The sequence below is a fragment of the Sceloporus undulatus genome, chromosome 7 (genome assembly GCF_019175285.1).
Source record: "Sceloporus undulatus isolate JIND9_A2432 ecotype Alabama chromosome 7, SceUnd_v1.1, whole genome shotgun sequence".
NCBI classification, from domain to species: Eukaryota; Metazoa; Chordata; class Lepidosauria; order Squamata; family Phrynosomatidae; genus Sceloporus; species Sceloporus undulatus.
The window spans coordinates 7,651,510-7,674,906 of record NC_056528.1 but is presented as its reverse complement, the minus strand read 5'-3'; the positions used below and the strand labels follow the sequence as shown (position 1 = coordinate 7,674,906).

The window sequence follows — 23,397 nt, the reverse complement described above, 5'->3', positions numbered from 1 at the left end:
TGCTGGCGAAGCGTCAGGAAGAAACTCTTCAGAACATGGCCACTAACCCGAAACACCCACAAAAAACTACAGAGGAGATTCACCACGCCATTCATTGGAAGCCACCACTGCCATTCGTCTGACCATTGGGGCATCGATGGTGGCACTGCTCCTCTGATCGATCTGGTGGCTTTATTGAAAGGCATTCAATAAAATTACCCATTCCCCTTGGAATTCAGGTGCGTTACAGACGGCCATGAGGCGGCGTCATCGCACCGTGATTACGTGCGAGGGGCGGCATTTCCTGACGGCGCCTTGCCCCTCACGTGAATGACTACATCAAAAGGCGGCGCCGCATATAGATGGGCGCTAACTTTTTGACGTAGCGGAAGCTCTGAGTCCACACGTCGCGCAGCGGAAGTGACACGCTAGTGCGCGCTTCGGCAACTCATGGCGTCTCTTCCGGGCCGCAGGAAGGAGCGCTAATACGGCTCTCTTCTTTGCAGCGCCGGAACTGTGTCATTTGGCTGCTGCGGTTCCCGATGCTGCAACCAGTGGCGGCATGAGACCGCCCTTCTGGGCAGTCTGTAACGCGCCTCAGTGCACAAAAAACATGGTGTTATTGTGGCATGCCTTCAGGATGGCAATGGCAACCTCCCTCTGAAGGAATAGTCAAGAAACCCCATTATAGTTCTCCTTAGGGTTGTCATAGTCATAATAATAATAATAATAATAAAATATATTTATATTTCCCTCCTTTCCGCCTCTCCCTGCAGATCGAGGCAGGATTACATCCGATAAAATAAATACAAAATACAAAGATACAATCAATAAAATACTGTCCTTATTAATAAAATTGCACATGAACAAATCACTTGAGGCACACAGCACAAATAACAACAAACAAATGCTCTGGGTCCTCGTTTTATGGGAAAGGCAGGATGTAAGTGAAGAAACACAACAACAGCAACAACAACAACAACATAGAAAACAACACAATACTGTGATCCACTTAAAAAAACCAGATATTGCTGCCAGCGTCTGGATGGTTCCAACCTAAACTGCCCAAACAACTGCTTCTCTTTCTGCAGGTGCTGATGAAACTAAAGCTTCTCCTAGCAAAGGTCAGTATTTTCCTTCTCTCTCCAGCCTCTGGTAGTTCAGCCACTCTCTTGCGTGCGCAACGGGAATCTGCAAACACACAAAATGCATGCGGGTGTTGCATACAAACCTTGAAGGGTGGAAGACCCAGGACTCAGGATTTTTAACTCTAGAGATGGGGCTTAGAGACAGAGGAGAGGACTGCGTTTCCTCACACAGTGCATCCTTCACTGCATTCTGCATTTATTTATCGTTGCAGCGGCCCCATTCCCACTATCTTTAAACCAGATCATGTATCGGTTTGAACCGTTTCAAATGACCCTGGTAACCACTTAATCCAAATCGCTGAAGAGATCCGGAGAGGGAGGCCATGCTCCAGACCCATTTAACTGCGTCTTTTGACGCTGATTTCTTCCGCTCTTTTCCGATAAACGAATATGCGCACATGTGAACCATGCGTGGATCAGAATCGATTCAAATTGCCCCTTCGCCGGCTGGGACCGAATCGTTCAATCGATTGTTTGTGAATGGGAACCGCAAGTGGGTTATTTTGAGGGAGAAAATTGATCGGGGCAAATGTAGTGGGAACCACACTCCGCTGTTGAATCGATCCATCGATTTGGATCACACACCGATTTATGTGTAAGTGGGAATGGGGTTGCCCTGTGCTTTCTAATCTTTTCCAATTTATGGCCATTCTAAGCTGAAACCATCACAAGTTTTCTTGGCAAGATTTGTGCAAAGGTGGGTTTTCTCTCGAGGATGAGAAAGTGGTGTAGTGGTGGGGGTGTTGGACTAGGACCCTGGAAACCAGGGTTTGAACTCCTGCTCGGCCGATGGAAACCCTTGGGTGTTTTGGGGCAAGTCGCACTCTCTCAACCTCAGAGGAAGGCAATGGCAGACCCACTCTGAACAAATCATGCCAAGAAAATCCCAATGATCGTTTCACCTTAGGGTGTCATAAAGTCAGAAATGGCTTGAAAATGCACAAACGCAAACATTATGTACTTTAGTTTTTTGTGGGTCTTTCGGCTCTGTGGCCATGTTCTAGAAGAGTTATTCCTAATGTTTCACCCAGCATCTTTGACTGGCATCTTCAGAGACTTACTTGTCTTCAATGTTGGAAGAGGGAGAATAGGCTCATGCAATACTCCTTTGCCCAAGAGTAAGTCTCACAGAACCAATTACATCTCCAATTGCTAGCCCTGACCAGTTGCAATTGAATGCTGAAGAGTTTAGCCAATACCCGTCGAACCCAGTGATACAATGGGACAATTCTAGCTGAGACTAGAGTTGCCATCTTGGGACCTCCGCCCATCTCTTTCCAGAACTCCATTTAAACCTGAGAACTGATCTTTCTTCAGCTCCTCGCCCACAAGGTCCACTCAAACCAAGGACGACTCTCCCTCCGGTCGAGACGCTTCCGCCTGAATTAGAGAAAACCACTCCTGAAAGCCAGCAAGGAGTGTAAGGATGGAGGAAAATGCAGGATCCATTGGACACCAGTCACATTTGCACCATCTAGTGCAAACAGAGAAGAAGGAGCAGATTTGTAAGGGCATAAAAAGCCCTGATCAAGCAATATGCTCCAAGATTCCAATGCGTAGGTTTTGGTCTTGAAGGACCATGGAGCGAGGAGTTTCCCAGATGTTGTTGGACTCCAAATCATCACACCTAGCCATCATAACTAGTGCTGAGATATAAGGGGAATAACAATCCAACAGCATATGCGGATGGTAAAAGGTTGCACACACTGACCTGAAAAAAGTTTAAGGATAAGATTGGGATGCTGTGAAGTTCCAAGAAAGGGCTCTTTCAACTTGTTTATATGAAAGAGAATGTATGTGTCCTAGAAAATGAATATGCCCTTGCTACAAGAGTATTTACAAGTAACAAACTAGAGCACACAGAAGCAAAAGGAAGCAGTAGGATTTCATGGACAAGTTTAGGAAGACTCCTACTAGATCAGACCAAGTGGACATGTGTCCCAGCATCCACTTCCAATGCAAAGAGAACTGTCTAAAAATCTCAAATGCTCTCTGCAAAGTCCCATGTCTCTCCTCTCCTCCTCTCTCCTCTGTGTTGTGTGTGTGTTGTGTGTGTATATATATATATATATATATATATATATATAGAGGTATAATAGAAGCGTAGCACTTTTTTAGCAGCAAATATGCTGGAGAGACCCACTTACACCTTCTATTCACCACCTTCCAAGCTTGCATCCTAAGCTCAGTTTCTGATATTTCCCTCCAGTGAAGACACCTCAAGCTAGTGAGACACCTCAAGTTCCAGTGAGACAGAAAACAACTTTCCCTCCAGTGAAGACACCTCAGGTTCCGTGGAGACGAAAACAATTGTTCCTCCAGCTCATACACCCACAACGTTCCAGTGAGACCAGAAACAACTTTCCCCCAAGGAAGACACCCCATTCCACGTGAGACAAAGAAACAATGTTCCTCCAGCTCATACACACACTCAAGGTTCCATGAGACCAGAAAACAACTTTCCCTCCAAGGAAGACACCCCAAGTTCCAGATGAGACCAGAAACAATTGTTCCTCCAGCTCATACACCTCAGTTCCAGTGAGACCAGAAACAAATTCCCTCCAAGAAAGACACCTCAAGTTCCAGTGAGACCGACAACAACTTTCCCACCAGTGAAGACACCCCAGTTCCAGTAGACCAGAAACAACTTTCCCTCCAAGGAAGACACCTCAAGCTCAGTGAGACCAGAAACAACTTTCCCTCCAGTGAAGACACCACCCAAAGTTCCAGTAAGACCAGAAACAATTGTTCCTCCAGCCAGACACGCTCAAGCTCCAGTGAGACCAGAAACAACTTTCCCTCCAGTGAAGATACCTGTGGCTCCAGTGAAGATACAGACAACTCTCCCTCCAGTTGAAACTCTTCCGCCTGTGACACGGCAGACCACTAGTGCCGAGTGTCTGAATGAAGGTAAGAATGGCACCACAGTCACCAAATCACAGACACCCCTGATTTAAAAGCAAATAGTCTTTAAAAATGTGATAGCTCCGCAACCTGTTTGTCATCAGGTTTATGGGGATAATCCCCACCTGTGTATCTGCTAGGCCTGCTGGCCCATTTTATTTTAATTTTTAAACATTTTTCCTTGGTTGGACAAAGAAGGCATGAATCTTCATGCTCTCATACTTGAATTTGGTTTGGGGATGTGAGTCCAAATATAACTCGCTCTATGATTCTCTATTCTGCTTGGGCCAAGGTTGGACTCACAATTTACTCCTCTCATCTCTGTAGAAGACGGTGAACAAACTGGATGTGTGACAGCTCCAGCACCAACCACTGACTCTGATTGGATACTTTCCGAACCTCCTCAGAAAGGTAAGAACGAACCTTAGACGATGGGAACTCAAAGAGTTTTCATCTAAGGCACAACCTGGGGTGTTGTATTACTTTGGAGTGCACAGCCTCCCATGGCCAAACTGAGATTCAAACTCTGTTCTCCAGAGTCTTAGTGCAATGCTCAAACCACTACACATACTCTGAGTAAATCCCCTTGTAGTGGAAGAAACAAGTTGAATATAGGATGACACGTTCCCCTTTACAAAAGGCGGCCGCCCGCCTCGGCAGGACGGCCAGGTTGCCGGCGGGGTAGCCCCGTGGCCGTATCCGGGCCGCTCATGGCTCGAGCGGCCCCACAATGCCTTGCGTGGGGCTGCTCAAGCTGTGATTGGTTCGTTCCAGGGCTGCGTAGCGCTGGATCGGGAGTCTGTTTGGACACGGGGGTGCTGTGAGCAATGCGGTGTTGCCATTACGGGGGCATCATCGATACAGCATCCCCCGCTGGCAAGGGATAGGCATGCGATGATGCGCATATGCGGATAAGCAATCATTGCTTGAGCGATCAATGGCGCATGGGGCATTATTCCATAATCCCTTGCCATCCCGAAGCTTGGCCGAGATCAAGCGCTTTGGTTCATCCATTCAGTACTGGACTGGTGGATGACAGATCCCGACCTTATGCATTGGAGCCAACCCTACTTTTGGTTGCTGTCATGGTTTTTGTTATGTTAATAAAGTTGTGGCCATTCACCTCCAACCGCTGTTTCTCGTTTGTCCGTGGTGGCTTCCCTCTCAGGCAACTGGGTATTTACTTTATCATAATCCCTTTACAATTCCACTTTTCAGCTTGCACGACACGCTGGTTTAACCAAGACAATCCCTCTGGAATCGGAGACAATGAAATCCTCCTCCATATCATGGATAGCAATCCTGATGCCGTTTGCTTCAATCCAGTAGCAATAGAGGTCCAGACTGTGGATGGGATCCCAGCCTTTGAAACTGGACAGCAGTTCTTTGCGTGAGTTTTCAAAATTACGTAAGACGTTGAGGAAGGAGAGGAAGTTTGATGGTGGTCTGGGTTCAAACGTCCAGATTTTATATCCTATTTACAGACATGAGTAGATGGATTGAAGTCTAGGATTACTGAGGTTCAGTAGTTGCATGAGAATTGCAAGCCTTTTGGTTCATCGATTGGAAATGAATTTCTGGGTATTTCTTTTCATGACATACTAAACTGAAGGTTGCTAGATCTCAGGACTTGGCTTTTACCTTCTTCTGCATGTCTCAGAAGAAGGGAGAGGAATCGCAGGGCAAGAGTACAGCCTTGAAAACTGTGCACACATGCACATGTATTTGCCTCCTTTGTTAGACCTGGTGTCTTTGACTTGAATAGCACACTCTGTGTGTGCAGCCATGGTTGATGCTTCATATATTCCGCTTAATGATATTGTCCTCATTCCAATGGCCACATTGCACCTTCAACCCATCAATATTGTTGTGGAGTTCCTCTTAATGCTATTGCATCTATTCCCTGAACAGGTTCGGTGTTGTCCTTGGCTTTTCCTGCATCAACAGCCTGCAAGGGAAAGGAAAGAAATGCCTTGACTACAAGATCCGGTTCATCTGCCCACAGTCCTTCTGCTCCGGTAAGAGTCCATACCTGTGTCCCTTGGTTCTTGGTGACTAAACCTTTCCTGGATCTGATTGTTGGCATCTGCTTCTCCTTTGCTCCCTCTCCAACCCACCTCTCTCCCTCAATCTCTGAACATTGAAAATCGGTAAGACAACAGATGACAACAAAAAACTCTTGTATTCCTTCTGGGACCCCTGTGACTAAGTTCTAATCTGCACTGCAGAGTCAATGATGTTTGATGCACTTTAACTGCCATGGTTCAGAGGCTGGGAGCATGTGACTTGCCTGCGTTCACCCAATGGGTTTTATGGCTGAGCTGGGAATCGAACCCTGGTCTCCAAAGCCATAGTCCAATACTCAAACCACTACACCATGCAGGCTCTCTATCCATCAGCATAATAATGTAAGAAAAGCCCTGTTGGATCGCACCAAAGGATCATCTGGTCCAGCTTTGTGTTGCTGAGGTGGTCGCCTATGGGAGACTCATGAGAAAGACACAGCTACAATTGATAGTAAAATAATTTCCCTACTTACGCAGGTGGTGAAGTCCAGACTACACCAGGATCAGAATGTGTTACATCTCCTGCCCCTATTCCCACCTTGGAAGAAGCCCAAAGCAGCACACCTGTCCCAGTGAAAGGTAAGTAAGCAACAGCAAAACTGTTGTTAGAGGGAAGCTTGGGATGCGTGCACAACTCCTCCAGTTACCTGTCAATGCCTCAGAGGCAATAGGTACCTATTTGCGCATGTGAATAGTCCATTCAACCAGATCTCATCCTTTCCCACCAAACACAGACTCTTTCTCCACAGGTGGCCCAATCACATCAGGACCAGGAGTAGTTGGACCTTCTGCTCCAAGCCCAACTTTGGAACAAGTCCAGACCAGTCCAAAAACTACAGTCCAAGGTTTGCAACCGTACCGAGAATCACAAGGCGAGGTGACCCTCCTTGGGGCCACCACTATATTGAATTTTAACATAATAGGAAGTGTGACAATCATAATGCAAGAATTCAAATATGTAGCCATGTTAGTCTGTAGAATCAGTATCTAGAGAGATCTTGTAGCACCTTTGAGACTCAACAAGAGAAAGAAGTTGGCAGCATGAGCTTTCGTAGGCTTCCTCAGAAGAGACATAGTGGTAACACAGCAGGTATCCCTTACTCAGTCATGGTCTGGTGGTAGTAAGAGGACTATGTTCTCACCACTGGTTCCTCTCCATCGGTGATGATGATGGAGTCCTTCCTGAGAAACACAAAACCCACTCTGCAGAGACCACAACTTTAGATGCATGAAACTAGTACAATGGTGATGAAACTGAACTGTTCCTTCAGAGGAGTGGGAAATCCCTCTCAACCAAGAAATGCAAGAACTTCTCCTGATACAACTGACCCCTCTCCTTCTTCTTTTGGCAGGAGTTCCTATCATTTGCAAGACCCGTTGGTTCAACCAGGACAATCCTTCCGGTGATGGGGACCACGAACTACTTGCTGACCTCCAGCAAGAATACCCCCAAGGAATCTGCTCTGAACCAAGTGACATTGAGGTCCAAACTGTGGGTGGGATCCCAGCTTCAGAAACTGGGCAGAAGTTCATTGTGTAAGCATTTCGCTCTTTCTCTTGCAAAACGGAGCAGTTGGCGGTCCTCAATGGGATGCTTCTGCAAGCTTGGTTTGGTCACAGGTGTTGCTTTCTTTGGACCCTCTAATATATTTGGTTCATTCTCTGAACAGAAATGATGCTACTCTTGGCTTTTCCTGCATCAACGAGGAACAAGGGAAAGGACAACGCTGCTATGACTATCGGGTGCGGTTCACCTGCCCACAGTCCTTCTGCTCTGGTAAGTTTCAATTCCTATCCTTCTCTTGCAGTGGTTTCCAAATTTTAGTCCTACAAGGGTGCATTCCTGTTTTGGAAACCTCATCCAACTTAGCCAATATTCAGGAATTCTGGGATCTGAAGTCCAGAACATCTGGAGGACCAAAGTTGGGGGAACACTGTTTCTAATGCTTGGACGGGTGCATCACTAGATCATAGAATCATAGAGTTGGAAGAAACCATAAAGACCACAAGGGACAACCATAAGATGTTAAAGTGTAGTTGCTCACTATGGCAATCCCTAAACTCACATCCACAAAGAAAGTCCAAAAATACAGCCAACTGTGTTGATCCAGATCAACAAACTATCTCTATCTGAAGTGAGTCTTATTGCCTACTTAATGGCTCTCAATTGCCTATCCAGAATCAAGCCACTCCAAATATAGCCTTATCCTAAGTATAACAACCAACACTGCATTTAGTTATCCAAGACTAACAAAACTGGAGCTTCCTCCTCTACTATGGCACCAAGATTCTTTCTTAGAGGAGTTTCCCAGACTTCCAGAGCAATAAATTCAATACTGAAGCCCTCAATAAGCTTGATTCTTATCACACTATGCCCTGCATCTGGTCAAGAAGGCTGCCATATCGCATAAGTCTCTCCTTGCTGTCAAGGATCCGTTAGCAGTGGATTTTTATGCTTGGAAAGGACTGTACTATTAGTGTCCCCTTTTCTTTAATAGTCTTATCACCTTTTTAAATTTTGTAATTTTTTAACTGTTTTTTTAAAAATATGAACTTGGAAAAAGGTGGGATAAAACAACAACAACAAAGATCACGAAAGACTGGGCTAAGCAGCCAGAAAAGGAAGGGTTGAAGTTAATTGTAGGCCACAGTTTCACCAGTCCTCCGCCTTTGGCACCCAACTAATATTAATATATATATATATATATATATATATATATATATATATATATGTATTTGGCAGGTGGTGAAATTCCGAACACATCTGGACCTGAGACTGTGACACCTCCTGCCCCAAACCCCACCTTGAAACAAGTCCAAAACACTTCAAGCAGTCCAGTGAAAGGTATGTTTTTGGTTTGTTGGCATGGCATCAGTCCTTATGTACATTGGGCATGGCAGATGTCCCTTTACACGTCCTTGCAATTCAGTACAAGGGTAGTGGTTTGAATGTTTGACTACGACTCTGGAGACCAGGGTTTCATAGAATCATAGAATCATAGAGTTGGAAGAGACCGCAAGGGCCATCCAGCCCAACCCCATTCTGCCATGCAGGAACTCTCAGTCAAAGCATCCCCAACAGATGGCCATCCAGCTTCTGTTTGAAGACCTCTAAGGAAGGAGACTCCACCATAATCTCCAAGGAAGGAGTGTGTTCCACTGTTGAACAGACCTTACTGTCAGGAGGTTCTTCCTAATGTTGAGGTGGAATCTCTTTTCCTGTACCTTGCATCCATTGCTCCAGGTCCTACTCTCTGGAGCAGCAGAAAACAAGCTTGCTCCCTCCTCAATATGACACCCCTTCAAGTATTTAAACAAGGCTATCATATCACCTCTTAACTTTCTCTTCTCCAGGCTAAACATCCCCAGCTCCCTAAATCTTTCCTCATAGCTCATGGTTTCCAGACTCTTCATCATTTTAGTCCCCCTCCAGTTTCTCCACATCCTTTTTGAGTTTGGTGCCCAGAACTGGACGCAATATTCTATGAAACCCACTGGGTGACCCTGGGCAACTCACACTCTCTCAGCCTCAAGGGAAGGCAATGACAACCCCTCTCCCAAACAAATCTTGCCAAAAGCACCCAATGATAGGTTCTCCTTAAGGTCGCCATAAGTTGGAGTTGACTTGAAGGCACACAGCAACAACAAAGAAGGGTTTCTGCTGCACAACTAGGCATGCATAGCATTCCATAATGTACTATAAAAGGTCCAGCAATTGTGTTTCATTTGTAAGCAGCCTTGAGTCCCAGGTTGGGAGAAGGAAAGGAGACGTAAATAAAGCTGGTGATGGTAATGGTGATGGAGGAGGATGGCGATGGTTTCACCATCAGAAGTGGCCTGACTTGGCCCAAAAGCAGTCCCACCTTCCACTTCCCATCACGTCTTCTCATTTTCAGATGTACCTTTTAAAAATTGTTGCCATGGCTCTCTTTTGTGTTGCTCTGCCCTTTACTACATATTGGCAATGGGGTTGTTTTTGTAACTGTGATTGTAATTTTTATGGCCCACCATAAACTACCATAGGAGTGTTTAATTGAAGGGCAACTTATACATACATAGGCGCATAAAAGGGAGCTGGGACAGCGGCCAACAGGGTTCCAAGCTGAACTTTGCAACTGTTTTGGAAAGGGCCATTGCTCAGGAGCAAACCCATACTTTGCATGCAGGACTTCCCAGATTCAGTCTTCAGCCCAGGACTGGGGAAGGTTCTTATCTAAAACCTAAAGGGATTCTGCCGCATGACATAGGTCTAATCTGCAGTGCAGAAATAATGCAGTTTGGCACCGCTTTGACTGTTATGACTCAATATTACAGAGTTCTGGTATTGTAGTTTGTTTTGGGACCAGAGCTCCCTGACAGAGAAGGCTAAATATCTCCCCAAACTACAAACCCTAGGATTCTGTAGTATCAAGCCATAACAGTTCAACTGCATTATTTCTGCAGTGCAGATTAGACACCAGATGCCGTTGTGTGTCTTCAAGTTGCTTCTGACTTATGGCAACCCTATAGCAAGTACCCTAAAGGCACCAGGTCCCCTAAGATTTGGGAATGTTCTGCCGGATCAGGCCTGGTGAGCGCTTGGATGAGAGGCCACCAAGAAATTCCCAAGCTATAGTTCGGAGGAAGAAATTGGCAAAACAACCTCTGAGTATTGCTTGGCTAGGAAACCCATCTGAGATCCATATGTCGAGAGTGATGGAGACACACACAAACACAAGGTTGTTATGGGGTTTCCTCTGAAAATGCATTGTTTCTACAATGGAGATGCACCGCTAGAGATAAAGAAAGGAGTATTTACAATATATGACAGTCAACATTTTTGCTGCCCTACTGCCATCAGGTTTCTTAACTCTGAAACTGATAAAACAATTCTTTGCTGGACCCAGGGATGGTATCTCTTTTGCATTGCCCCTTTCTGCTAAGTCTTCTAAGAAGAACAATAAGGACAATCTTTTCTTTTCCTTCATAGGGCAGGATCAATCTGTTCCAGTAAATCCGGTGACTATACATATTGACACTCTGCCAATACAAACAACTCCCAAAGCTCCCGTACCAGGTATAACATTCAAATAAATGTGACCATTTCCGGTGATTCTTTTAAAACATTGTTGGCAGACACAGAGAAAGTAGTGAGATCGGACGGCACTTGGATTTCAATATTCTTTGTGCAACTATTTAATCATGCAAGACCTCTGCCATTTCATCAGCAGTACCAATTTTCAACTGCAAAGGAATGGCATTCACCTTCCAGGAATTAACTAGCTGCCTATCAGCCAATCTTCCTAATGAAAAGAAAGCGCCAGACAACTTTACGACAGTTATTAAGGCAATCTTTAACTCCATTGAACCTTTCCAGTTCAACTGCTTTCCCTCCATCTTACAACACTGTGGGTCTTATCTAGACTAAGCCATGCTTTGGGTCCCTATGCGGGGAAGAAGGCAGGATATAAATAAATAGGAGGAGGAGGAGGAGGAAGAGGAGAAGGAGAAGGAGGATGAATCGATTGGAATCAATGGGAGTTTGCCTTCAATCTTTTTCACACTGCACAATTATAGCACTTTGATTCCATTTTGTCATATCTCCATCCTATGGACTCTTGGCATTTGTAGTTTGTTGGAGCCATTTAGAATGATGTGCCAGGGAGCACTAGTGCCTCACCAAACTACAGATCCTAGGATTCCATAGGATGTGACCATGGCTGTAAAAGTGGAACGGATGCGTGAAAGAAAGCCTTATTGCATTACAAAAGTAAACTGATCGGCAGTGAGACAGAAGCGGCTTTCTGCTTCCCTCTCCGCATGCCCTCGAAGCACTTCCATTCTCCTTCCAGAGGGAGATGGTCATAAGAATGTGCCTTTTGCTCAACAGATTTTCCCAGCATGACAAAAGGCATGCTTTTATGACCCTCAGGAGGAGAATGGAAGTGCTTCGAGGGCATGCAGAGAGGTAAGCAGTGCTTCCATCTCACTGCCTCTTGGCTAACTTTTGCAATGCAGTAAGGCTCAGAGACCTCAGTCATAGCGGAGGCTGCTCCAGTGTTGCAGAAATAAAGCAGTTTAACACCACTTTAACTTCCATGGCTCAGTGCTATGGATTTGTTGGATTTATAGTTTGGTGAGGCACCAGAGTTCTCTGACAAGGAAGGCGAAACACAAAATTAGATCCCAGAATTCCATAGCACTGAGCCATGGCAGCTAAAAGTGGTGCCAAACTGCTCCGTTTCTGCAATGTGGGTGACGAGTTTTTTCAGACAAGTTTGCCCCAAACAGCAATAACGCAAAAATAAAGTGAATGGAAAATGGACAAAATCAACACTTTTTTACTTTTGGGAAGTTCTCGGAATTAAAAAGGTGCCAATTTTGTCCACTTTCCATTTGCCTTATTTTCGCATTATTGCTGTTTGGAAGAAACGTCATCCGAAAAACACCCCTAATTTGTGTTTTTTTCCTACTCTTAAATCTTGTTTCTGAGCGGGATTCATCTAGCGCAATAAGATCCTAAGACTGGGATGTTAATGGATTGAATTTAGTTTTCCTGGAACTATAAACAGAGGGAAACTTGGGTGGAATAGGTCATGCTTCTGGAACTATTTCTAATACAGTGCCATGTTTTCTCGGTCCCTAGTCTGCAAGACAAAATGGTTAAACCGGGACAACCCCAGCTCAACTGGAGACTACGAACTGGTTTATTATTTCAGGAAGGAATACCCCAATGCGATTTGCCCTAAGCCAATTGCGCTCGAGGTTCAAACCGTGGATGGTATCCCAGCTCAGCAGACAGGACAAAAATTTGCCCGGTGAGATTCCTCCGTTCTTTTTCTATCGGCTGGGTTTATGGATTCGGTACCTTAACGCTGATAGAGCAGAGTTCTCCATTGCATTTTCGCTCTTCAAACCTAACAATAGCAAGTGAAAATATTCATGTAGTGTTTCATATTCTTGCTCAGTAGCGATTTGGCACACTACTTTATTTTGCATGCAAATTATACTGTATGCAAAGAGAGGCCACTGTAAACCAACAGCAGCAGCAGCAGCAGCAGCAAAAACTGAATAGGCCACTCATGTTCAAATAAATGATCATCTACACTCTGGCAGGCCAGGGTTTGAATCCCTGCTCAGCCATGGAAACCCACAGGATGATATTGGTCAGTCACACTCTCACCCTCAGAGGATGCAATGGCAAACCGCCGTGGAAGAAACTTGCCAAGAAAACCCTGTGATAGATTCATCATAAGGTCGCCACAGGTTGGCAATGACTTAAAGGAACGCAACAAAAACAACATTCAAAGCCCAAGAATAAAGCAAAGCTAATAGACTTAAACTCACAATGAAAATGAGGTGGGAAATGGAATCTGCTTTTTATAGTCCCTCTTATCATCCCTGGCCTCATTCACACTTACAAATAAATTGGTTTGCCATCTGAATTGATGGATAGATTCAACAGCGGAGCATGGTTCCCACTACATTTGCCCCGATCGCATTCTTTCCCTGTAAATTAACCCACTTATGGTTCACATTCATGAATGAATTGGTTCAAAATAGACCCACTTCAGCTGGTCGAAGGGCAAATTTAAATCGATTCCGATCCACATCTGGTTCACACTTGCGCAGATTTGATTTATTCAAAAAGACGCAGACAACATCAGCATCAAAAAGACATGGGTTAAATGTATCTAGCGCATGGGCCCCTCACCGAATCTCTTCAGCGGCTCGATTTAAGTGGGAACCAGGTTCATTTGAACCGCTTCAAACCGAATTGTGATCTGGTTTAAAAGGTAGAGGGAATGAGGCCAGTGTATAATACCGGCTTTTGATATCTGAGCAATGTTTGCTGTTTATATGGCACTCCTTTGAGTCTCTAACAATCTCCTTTCTTCCCTGGTTCTTCTCCCATGTATAGGAACGATGTGGCCAATGGATTTGCTTGCATCAATGCTGACCAGGGGAAAGGAGGCTTCTGTTTCGACTATAAAGTGCGGTTCACCTGCCCACCTTCCTTTTGTTCAGGTGAGTGTTCAGGTCATAAAGCTGGGCTGTTTTACATTGTCCTCACCGAAAATGCCACTGTTTCCAGGCCATTATCAAGATGCCTGTCTACCTTTCTTCTCCATGCCACTTCTTCTTCCATGGCTTGGCTGGCATTGCTTCTAATATTTCCATTGTCCATATTTCTCACGATCCAAATTGAACACTCCAAGTGCAGTTATTTATTGTCGGCAATAGGAGCAAAGTGTCTGGATCTGGAGGAGTTTGGGATGCAAGATCCACACGACTCTTTAGCCATGAAAGAACTCTCTTTGGGGGAAGTCACATTTTGGCATTTCATATTAACTGGTCTCAATTCTGTGGTGGAATGAATGAATTCACAAACTCAAAAAGAAAAGCCTGACGTAATAATGACAATATTTATTATATATGTTGTACTAGGGACCATAAAACCTATAAATCAAGTTAAAAAGATGTTTTATATAGAGCATTGTTGGCCAGTTTGGAGTCGCAAATTGATCTGATGTACGCTGTCTGCAAAGTAAGTCCCATTGAGTTCAACTAGGTAAATGAATTTAGGGTTGACTGAATACCATTTGAGTTATTTTCTGCCACTGACTTCAAAACAGTTGTTTGGAACAAAGAGGTGAAGATAAAGCATTGAACTATAAGACGTCAGCAAGTTCCTCTCAGCAGCATCTGAATTGGCATTAATGGATTCTTGGAACATTGCAGCCTGAATCCTGTCCCAACTAGATTAGTCCCAATAAATCAATTATTAAATTATGAATCAATAGATATTTAAATCCCACTGATTCAGTGGGTCTACCTAATAGGACAACCAACAGACTTTAGGCCTCCATGCATCAATTAGTTTGTCCTGTGTCATTTGTATTATAAGCAACCATTTTGAAAGTGGACAGTATTAATACATATCATTGCAAGTGTCATTACTTTCCGCGTTCAGTTTTCCTCTGATCATACCACCATGTTCATACCATGTTTATACCCCTTGATCTCTGCATTAGATAATGGCCAAGGCAAACCAAACTGGTCTTTATGCCGGTAAAGCAAAATGTGATGAGTCCTGATTTATTTGCACACTGAATTTCTGTTCTCTTTACTTAAGGAGGTGGCCAAAAGCATCCAGTTACGAAGGAGGGTTCACCATAAACGTAGCAGCAAAGTCCAGACTTCAGCTAGCCATGAACACAGGCTGCTCCTCCTTGGAAGAGGATCTGATCCTTTTCTTCCCTTTGTGGCTGCTGCCTCGCTGTGGACGGTACATGAAAATGCAATAAAGTCTTCAATGCATGCCAAACTCTGCCTCGCTGTGTCTTTTCTCTTTGGATACACTGGACGTCTAGTGTCCAAATCTGCAAAGGCAGCGGGGAAAACAAACAAACAAACAAACAAAGTAAGAACTAAACCAATAGCGGTAGCTCTTCCACATCATAGAAATAAAGCAGTTTGACATTCCTTTAACTGCCATGGCTTCATCCCGTGGAATCTTGGGATGTGTAGTTTGGGGAAGTGTTAAGCCTGGTCTGTCAGAGCTCTTTTGGAGACCCACCAAACTACATTCCACCGGTTCCTTGGATAACAATTAGGATTGTCCATGGCATAATATTTCAAACGTGTGAACGCTCCCCCATTGAAACTAATGGGTTTTGAGATGATGCAGGGACTTAGCCAGGATTTTAGGAAGGGGGGGTCCAGACTAAGTGTCACCATTATAATGGGGCTTGGGTGCGGCAGCACAGCAGCACGCACCATTCATTTTTCTAATGGAGGGGGGAGTCCAGACCCCAAGCCCCCCCCCCCCCAGCTACGTCCCTGGATGATGCATTTTTCCCCATATGGAACGGATCCCCGCATATGGGGAGGTCCCACTATATTTTCCTTTTCTCTCCCTTAAATGATTAAAGATAAGATATTCTGCAAGATGATGTGACCATCGCTTGATGCTCTATATACAGTTTCGACTTTTTTAGTTTGGGGAAATGCTACAAGAATGGAGAATTTCTAATTCATCCATTCCACCGCAAAATCTAGACCAGCTAATTTGAAATGCCAAAATTTGACTTCCCCAAAACAGAGTTCGCTCGTGGTTAAAGCGTTGCGTGGATCTTGCAATCCAAACCCTGCCAGATCCAGACACTCTGTCTTACCACCCAAAAATATGGTTGTGAAAGTTGTGAGTTGTGAGATCTGAGAATATGATGGATTGTCATGGTTTCTAGGAAGAGTTCAGCCTTGATTTTCTCTAGGACCCATTTGCTTGTCTTCTTAGCGGTCTGTCGTATTCTCTGAACTTGCCTCCAGTATTTCCAATGGAGTGATTTTCTTTGTATCAGTGTCCAGCTTTTGCAACCATAGATAGAAATGGGAAATATGATGCCATGGACAATCCTAATTGTTACCTACTCACACCTAAAAGGTAGAATCATAGAATCATAGAGTTGGAAGAGACTGCAAGGGCCATCCAGTCCAACCCAAGTTGCGGAAATTAGCTTTTGTAAGAGGATTGGGTAACCTTTGTACCATTTCCACCAGTATATACCAGTACTAAAAGAGGATAATTCTAGGTTTGAGGGAATTAAGAAAGTTTTTATTTAGAAGAATGTCACATACATGTACATACAATAGCAATTCATACAGACACAGCATTCACAGCTAACCAAAATATGAAAATGAAAATGGATAGTAGACTTATAGGGACTTGCAGGGGATTTCGGCTCGTCCGATGAGCCGATCGCAGAAAGCTGGAACGGAATGGCTCAGATTGGGAGTTCTGGGTAACCTTGGGAAAGTCACATTCTCTCAGCCTCAGGCGATGGCCATGGCAACCCGCCTCTGAAGAAACCTGCCATGAAAACCCCAAGATAAAGTTGCCTTCGTTGTTTGTGGGTTTTTCAGGCTCTGTGGCCGTGTTCTAGAAGAGCTTATTCCTGACGTTTCGCCAGCATCTGTGGCTGGCATCTTCAGAGAATGCTGGCATGGAAGAGAGTCACCCAGTATATATATATACCCCACTCTCTTTTATGCCAGCATTCTCTGAAGATGCCAAGCACAGAGGCTGGCGAAACGTCCGGAATAAACTCTTCTAGAACATGGCCGCATAGCTTGGAACCACTCACAAAAAAACCACGGATGCCGGCCATGAAAGCCTTCGACTTACAAAGTTGCTTTAGGTTCACCATAACTTGGGGATGACTTGAAGGCTTGCAACAACGGCAGCCAAAATAAAATGGAATATACCACTATAACTGGGTAGCGTGAAAGGGCTTAGGCTCTATTCCAAACTTTCAAGGATCTATCCAAGTTGATTGGGGCAAAGGATCAGGTTTTGAAAACATAGACTTCTCAGTATGTGTGTGTGTGTGTGAGTGTGTGTGTATATATATCAAATGCAACAGCATGGTTTCACTGAGTCTACACTTTACTAGTCAAGATCCTTCCCACTAGTTAATATCAGTTCCAAAACCACAGACCTAAACCCAACATAGCAGGATTGGTTCTCCTCCAGCCAATAGGATGTTTTGCCAAGAAACCCTGAACTAGACACCCAGCTGATGTCACAATGACAAAATTTCACAGTGTCCTGCAAAGGTTTACCTTGCACCTGGGACTCACCTTCTGGAAAGGCCCAGAGATGGGAGAGAGGCAGCAAGAGTTGCTTGCTGGCCTGAGAAGAGAGTCAGAGAGAGGGAAATCAGAAAGGCAAGACTAGGGACAATTGGAAAAGGTAAGTTACTTATCCCCATCTAATACTATGGGAACCGTTTAAAATTCAACCTGAAGCCAGAGTAGGGTCCAATCACTAAGTCATCGGATCTGAAGGCAACCCAGGGATCATCTAGCATGACTTGCCCAGGGTCACCTAGGACTTTATCACACTAGCGAGATCCCGCGAGAAAACAGGAGTTAAGTTACATTCGAATTTAAACAGAACTTGCAAATTCGCAAAGTTTATCACAGTAATTGCTACTAAGACAAAAGGACGAGAAGTTAATCCGCAGTTAAAGCGGAGGAAACCAGCAGCTTTTTCAATTCAGTTTGTGCCGAATTGTGCCAAATTGAAAAAGCTACTGGTTTCCTCCGCTTTAACTGCGGATTAACTTGGCGTTCTTTCACGTTAACTGCGACGCCGTGTGATAAACTTTGGGCATCTCCGGGTTATCTTTGCATTATATCATGTTTAACTCCCATTTTCCTGCCGGATCTTGCTGGTTTGATAAACTTCCTAGTGGGTTTCATGGCCAAGCAAGGAACTGAACCCGGGTCTCCAGAGTTGCAGTCCAACATTCAAACCACTACTGCCACTGCCATTACATTCAGTGATGTATGGGATTTATGAATCATAGATAGCATTAGTATAAAAACATTACTAAGGACTATGGATGGTGAAGTATGGGAGAAGATCAATGGGGGGATGACACCATAAGTTACCACACTGGTTGACACCAGCCCTAGTGATGACACTACACTATAGTAATGAATGGCAACCCCCCCCCCCCCCCCACGATGTTGCATCCCATGGCCCCAAACAGGTTCAGCCCCTGGATAACTCCTTCAAAGTCTTCCACGGAAGCCACCAGGTACCACTAACTCTTCTCTCCGGCTCTCTTTCTTTTCCTTCTCTCGCCAGGCTTCACTTTTCATCTTGTCCGTTCCCTTCGTCAGCCGCCATGAGCTCCAGCTCCAGCCACAAAAAGGGGGAGCCTGCGATGCTCAAGCCCAGGCCTCTTGGCCTGAGAAAAGGTAGGTGAAAAGCCTAGAAGAATCCAGAGCTGAAACACCCCAAAATATATGAGGAGCGGCAGCAATGCACATAACGTACCCCCCTGTATTTCATCAGGCCAGGTGCTAATTTGCACTTTCTGGATCTTTGGTGTGGGAAGTAACACACAAAATACTTTTGTGTGGGTTTTTCGGGCTCTGTGGCCATGTTCTGTAAGAGTTTATTCCTGACGTTTCGCCAGCATCTGTGGCTGGCATCTTCAGAGAATGCTGGCATGGAAGAGACTGGGTTCTCTGCTTTTTTTCATCTGGTGGTCTTCATCCTTTCTTTGGTTTCAGGTCTAGCAGAAATGTACCAGGAAGAGCTGCTCTGTGATATCGTCCTTGTAGCCGATGGACAGAGGTTCCCTTGCCACAGGTAGGCCATGGGTTTTGGTTGAGTGGCACAGAGACCTATTGGCTTCCTATCTTACATTCCCAGATTTGTCTCCAGTTTATTTATTGTATGTTCTGTATCTGTATCAAGCAGTAGATAATAGGTACAGACCTGGGCCTGGAGAACTACAGCTATACTGGGGCTGGGGGGTAAAAACGTTGACCAGAAGTGCATCTGCACTGCACAGATACATCAGTTTCATGCCACTTTTTCATGCTGTGACTGTACCCTAAGGATTCCTCAGGTCTGTCAGTTGGTGAAGAACTTAAAAGGTGTCATGGTGCCCCAAGAAGAGGGACATCTTAGGAATTGTAGTTTGGGGGAGTGTTTAAATAGAGAACTCTATTCCAAACACTGATTCTGGCACTGGTGCATGCGTTGTTTCCTAAAAGTTTCTCTTCTCTTATTTCATTTGCATGCACATAGGCACACCATTATTCTCTGTGTTACCAATGTCCATGTAAGTCTTGTAGAAGTGCACCCAGAGAGAAGGCATTCCTGATGAATCAAAGTTCTATCTGAGGAACTTGGGAACTCAGTTTAGGTTTTTTCGGGAATAAGGGATGGAGGCCCCATGCGCTGCTGGTGCTCTTCCTCCACAGAAATCTCTTAAGAACATTGGAAGCTATTTTAAACTGACTCATCTAGCTCAGTACCGTCGACACCAACTGGCAGCATCTCTCTGGGTTTGGAGGCTCTTTCCATTGTTTCCTGAAGACCTGGGGGATTGAACTTGGGGTGTCTTACTTGTTCAAAGTTCTAGTACTCCCTGGATGGAGACACCAGAGTTTAAAGAAGCATGAGGCCTTTCTCTTGGGGGGCCACCCTGCGAGAGACCCTGTCTTCTCAATAGTCACAGGGATCCATCATCTCCATCCTCCATGTCTTTGGAAACCTCCTTTCCCCATGGCTGGAAGATTAGAGATCACAGGACCTAGTGTCAAGCTGCATTTGAACTCGGCATCCTGGAAATGGGCCTCTCTTTTCTCCTCTGCAGAGCATTGCTGGCAGCCGTCAGCCCCTACTTTCAGGACATTTTCATCAACAGCTGGAAAGAGTCTGATGGAAAAGAGATTCTGGTTCAGGACGTGGCTCCGTCGATCATCCAAAGCATTCTGAAATACATCTACACGGGGGACATAGAGCTCACTCCCGAGCTGACCCCCTTCTTCTTCGCAGGAGCCAGCAAGCTGCAGGTTGTTCCATTGCAAAACCTCTGCTGTAGGTAAGCCCCCATGCCATGCTTTGCCTGACTTCACTTTAGCTGCACATGCATGAGCATCATGTGCAAATGGCTCTAATACAGATGGCTGCAACCCATCCTTGTTTCCCTCAAGTGTAAGGCAACAAGTCCGAAGTGGACAAGTTGATGGATGCATATACACTGTGGAGATAATGCAGTTTGAGGCAGTAGCTCCATTCAATGGAATCCTGGGATTTGTAGTTTTACAAGGTTTCTAGTTGCCCCTGTCCAAGAGTGCTGGTGTCTCACAATATTCCAAGGCACTGTAGGATGGAGCCATGACAGTTTACGAGGTATCAATCTACATTATTTCTTCCTGTTTGAATGGAGTCTCTCCACAATAGTGGAAGCTGCAGTCTTCAAACTAGTTGTTGCACTTCACGTCCTTCTTGAAGGAACTTAAAATGCTTGAGGGAGAGAAGACATTATATAGTCTGCGTATGCACTGCAGAATTAATGCGCACTGCTTTAACATCCATGACTGAATGCTATGGACTCCTGGGCTTTATAATTCATTGTGGCCCCAGAGCTCTTTGACAGAGAGGCGAAATATCGGACAAACTACAAACCCCAGAATTCCATAGCATGGAGCCATGAGAGTTAAAACAATGTCGTTTTCTCAGCAGTGCAGGTGCTGCTATAAGGAGATAAGATGTTTGAGATAGTCTCAATATCCATCCTTCTCCTCTCTCCCTTTCCTTTTAGGTTCCTTGTTACAAACCTCTCTGTGCAGAATTGCTTTGAGATGTATTCCATGGCCCAAGTGCATAAGAGTCGGACCCTCCTTCACGAAACTGTACAGCTCCTCATCAGGAATTTCGACCAGGTTTTTGAGGCAGGCGGCTTCCTCCATCTGGAATTCAGCACGCTGCTCGCCCTGATATCCTCCAGTGACCTGGCTGTTGCTTCGGAGTACCAAGTCTACCAAGCTGTTCGGCGCTGGGTGCAAGGGCATCCTAGCTTGCGCGGACCCCTTCTTGGGCAACTAGTGCAGCACGTCCGTTTCCCGCTGTTGAGCCTGGAGGAGCAGTATGAACTTCAGAAGGACTTGGAGCAGCAGAAGGATCTCCACCTTACGTGGAAAATCCTGAATGGCGAGGAGAGGTTGCGTCAGAGCAAGGGGCTGAGAAGGGGGATGTACAAACCACACATTGCATTCATCGACACCCAGTTGTGCGAGTATCAAGAACTGGAGACCGAAGAAGCGTATATGGGCTGCTATGAGCCTCTGGCTGAACAGTGGGAGAAGCTTCCTGGCCTGCCGTCCGTGACCCATGCTTCTTGTGTTTCTGCAGGGGATAAGATTTATGTCTCCGGAGGTGTCTATCAGAGTGCTTATTCCACCTCTGTCCATGAGTTCAGTGCCTTCACAGGCCAGTGGCTGCAGCTCCCTTCCATGTCTCTGGCCCGGGCAGCACATGGCTTCCTCTTCCACAACCAGAAGCTCTATGTCCTCGGTGGTTGGCGCAAGTTCCAAAGCTTCCTCAACTTGGCCGAGAGTTTGGACCTGGCCACAGGGAGGTGGGACACCATTGCCAAGCTTCCATTTTCCCTGAGCCACCCGGCTACCAGTGTCTTCCGGGACAAGCTGTACCTGCTGGGAGGTGCGACGGGCTTATCGTCTCACTGGTTATTTCACCGAGGGATTCTGATCTACGACATCGGCTCCAGCGCATGGACCCAGGTGCCTCTGTCTATTGGCTTCTTTGCTGCAGGAGCTGTTGCTGGTGACCATGGGATCTATGTGATTGGGGGATATTCTGAGAAGAAAGCCAACCTGGGAGGGAAGCTGGCAGCTGACAACCGGCACAGCAGCCGGAGGTGCTTCTTTGTCAACGAAGCAGGCCACATGAGCCGCAGTTTTGCCATCCCCAGACTGCCCCGTGGGATTGCGAACGCAGGGGTGGTCTACTGTGGCAAAAGGATCTATGTGCTGGGTGGGGAGGATTTAGAACAGCGCTATAAAGTGATTTACCACTGGGAACCTGGAGAGCCCCGCTGGCATCGAGGCGCAAAGGAAATCCCAGTGCCCCGGGAAGGTATCAGCAGGTTCGCATGTGGGCTTCTCTTGCAACCCAAACCCCACATCCTTCAGCTTTTCCAGGTCACCTCTCTCGTCCCGACCGCAGCTATCTGCAAGTAGCTGATGGCCCGGGGCAGCCTTGCATTACCTTTAAAATATGTGGAAATCACTTGGGCGCTTGTAAATAAATTATAATAAAATTACAGATGGCCACCGCTGACCTCCTGGGAACCAGAGTCTTGCTATGCTATGTGTGGCAAGCCTAACAAATGAACAGAAAAGAGTAAAGGGGGAATGTGGCTTTGGTAGGGTGCTGCTATCTGCACTGCAGAGATAATCCAGTTTGACACCACTCTAACTGCCATGGCTCAATGCTATGGAATCCTGGGCCTTGTCGTTTGTTGTGGCACCAGTCTAAATGTCTCCCAAAACTACAGTTCCCAGACGTCCATAGCACTAAGCCATGGAAGTTGAAGCGGAGTCAACCTGGAGCATTTCTACAGTGCGGGTGCAGCCATAATCATCCTCTTCTCTATAGGTCCCGATCAGAGGCAACTTACTACTGAAGTAAATAGGACCCTGGCTCTATTTACCTGCAGAGAATGAGGTCTAAGAGATAGGCATCCAGCCTTGAAGGTAGAGTTGAAGAGTGACCATTCCTCCAGTCTATCTTATGTCCGAATGATTAATGTTCTGGATGCCTAGTGGTCTTTTTAGTACCATATAGTCTTTAAAACGAGATGAGCCAGTGTGGCATAGTCGTTGGAGTATTAGACTCTGCAGATCAGGGTTCGATTCCCAGCTTGGCCATGAAACCCAATGGATACTCTTGGGCAAGTCACACTCTCTCAGCCGCAGGGGAAGGCAAA

At 45.5% G+C, this 23,397-nt stretch overlaps 1 protein-coding gene across 2 annotated transcripts; it reads left to right on the top strand.

Annotated features, from left to right (window-relative positions):
• Positions 1-17,722: 17,722 nt before the first annotated feature.
• On the top strand, positions 17,723-22,740 carry LOC121936963 (kelch-like protein 24). Of its 2 annotated transcripts, XM_042479710.1 has the most exons (5): positions 17,723-17,831; positions 18,735-18,847; positions 19,166-19,244; positions 20,260-20,487; positions 21,211-22,740. In XM_042479710.1, the coding sequence occupies exons 2-5, from the start codon at positions 18,775-18,777 to the stop codon at positions 22,646-22,648; spliced, it is 1,818 nt and encodes a 605-aa protein (XP_042335644.1). In that variant the 5' UTR covers positions 17,723-17,831; positions 18,735-18,774; the 3' UTR covers positions 22,649-22,740. The 2 variants fall into 2 exon arrangements, with proteins under 2 accessions (XP_042335644.1, XP_042335643.1); XM_042479709.1 differs by lacking the exons at positions 17,723-17,831; positions 18,735-18,847 and having other exon boundaries at positions 18,973-19,244.
• The last annotated feature ends 657 nt before the right edge of the window (positions 22,741-23,397 follow it).

Excerpts from the sequence above, each read along its gene's own strand:
- LOC121936963 (XM_042479709.1), top strand. The coding sequence starts at position 19,033 with ATGTTCTGTAAGAGTTTATTCCTGACGTTTCGCCAGCATCTGTGGCTG. Across the intron at positions 19,245-20,259 it reads CAGAGGTTCCCTTGCCACAG|AGCATTGCTGGCAGCCGTCA; the intron begins GTAGGCCATGGG and ends TCTCCTCTGCAG. Across the intron at positions 20,488-21,210 it reads TTGCAAAACCTCTGCTGTAG|GTTCCTTGTTACAAACCTCT; the intron begins GTAAGCCCCCAT and ends CTTTCCTTTTAG.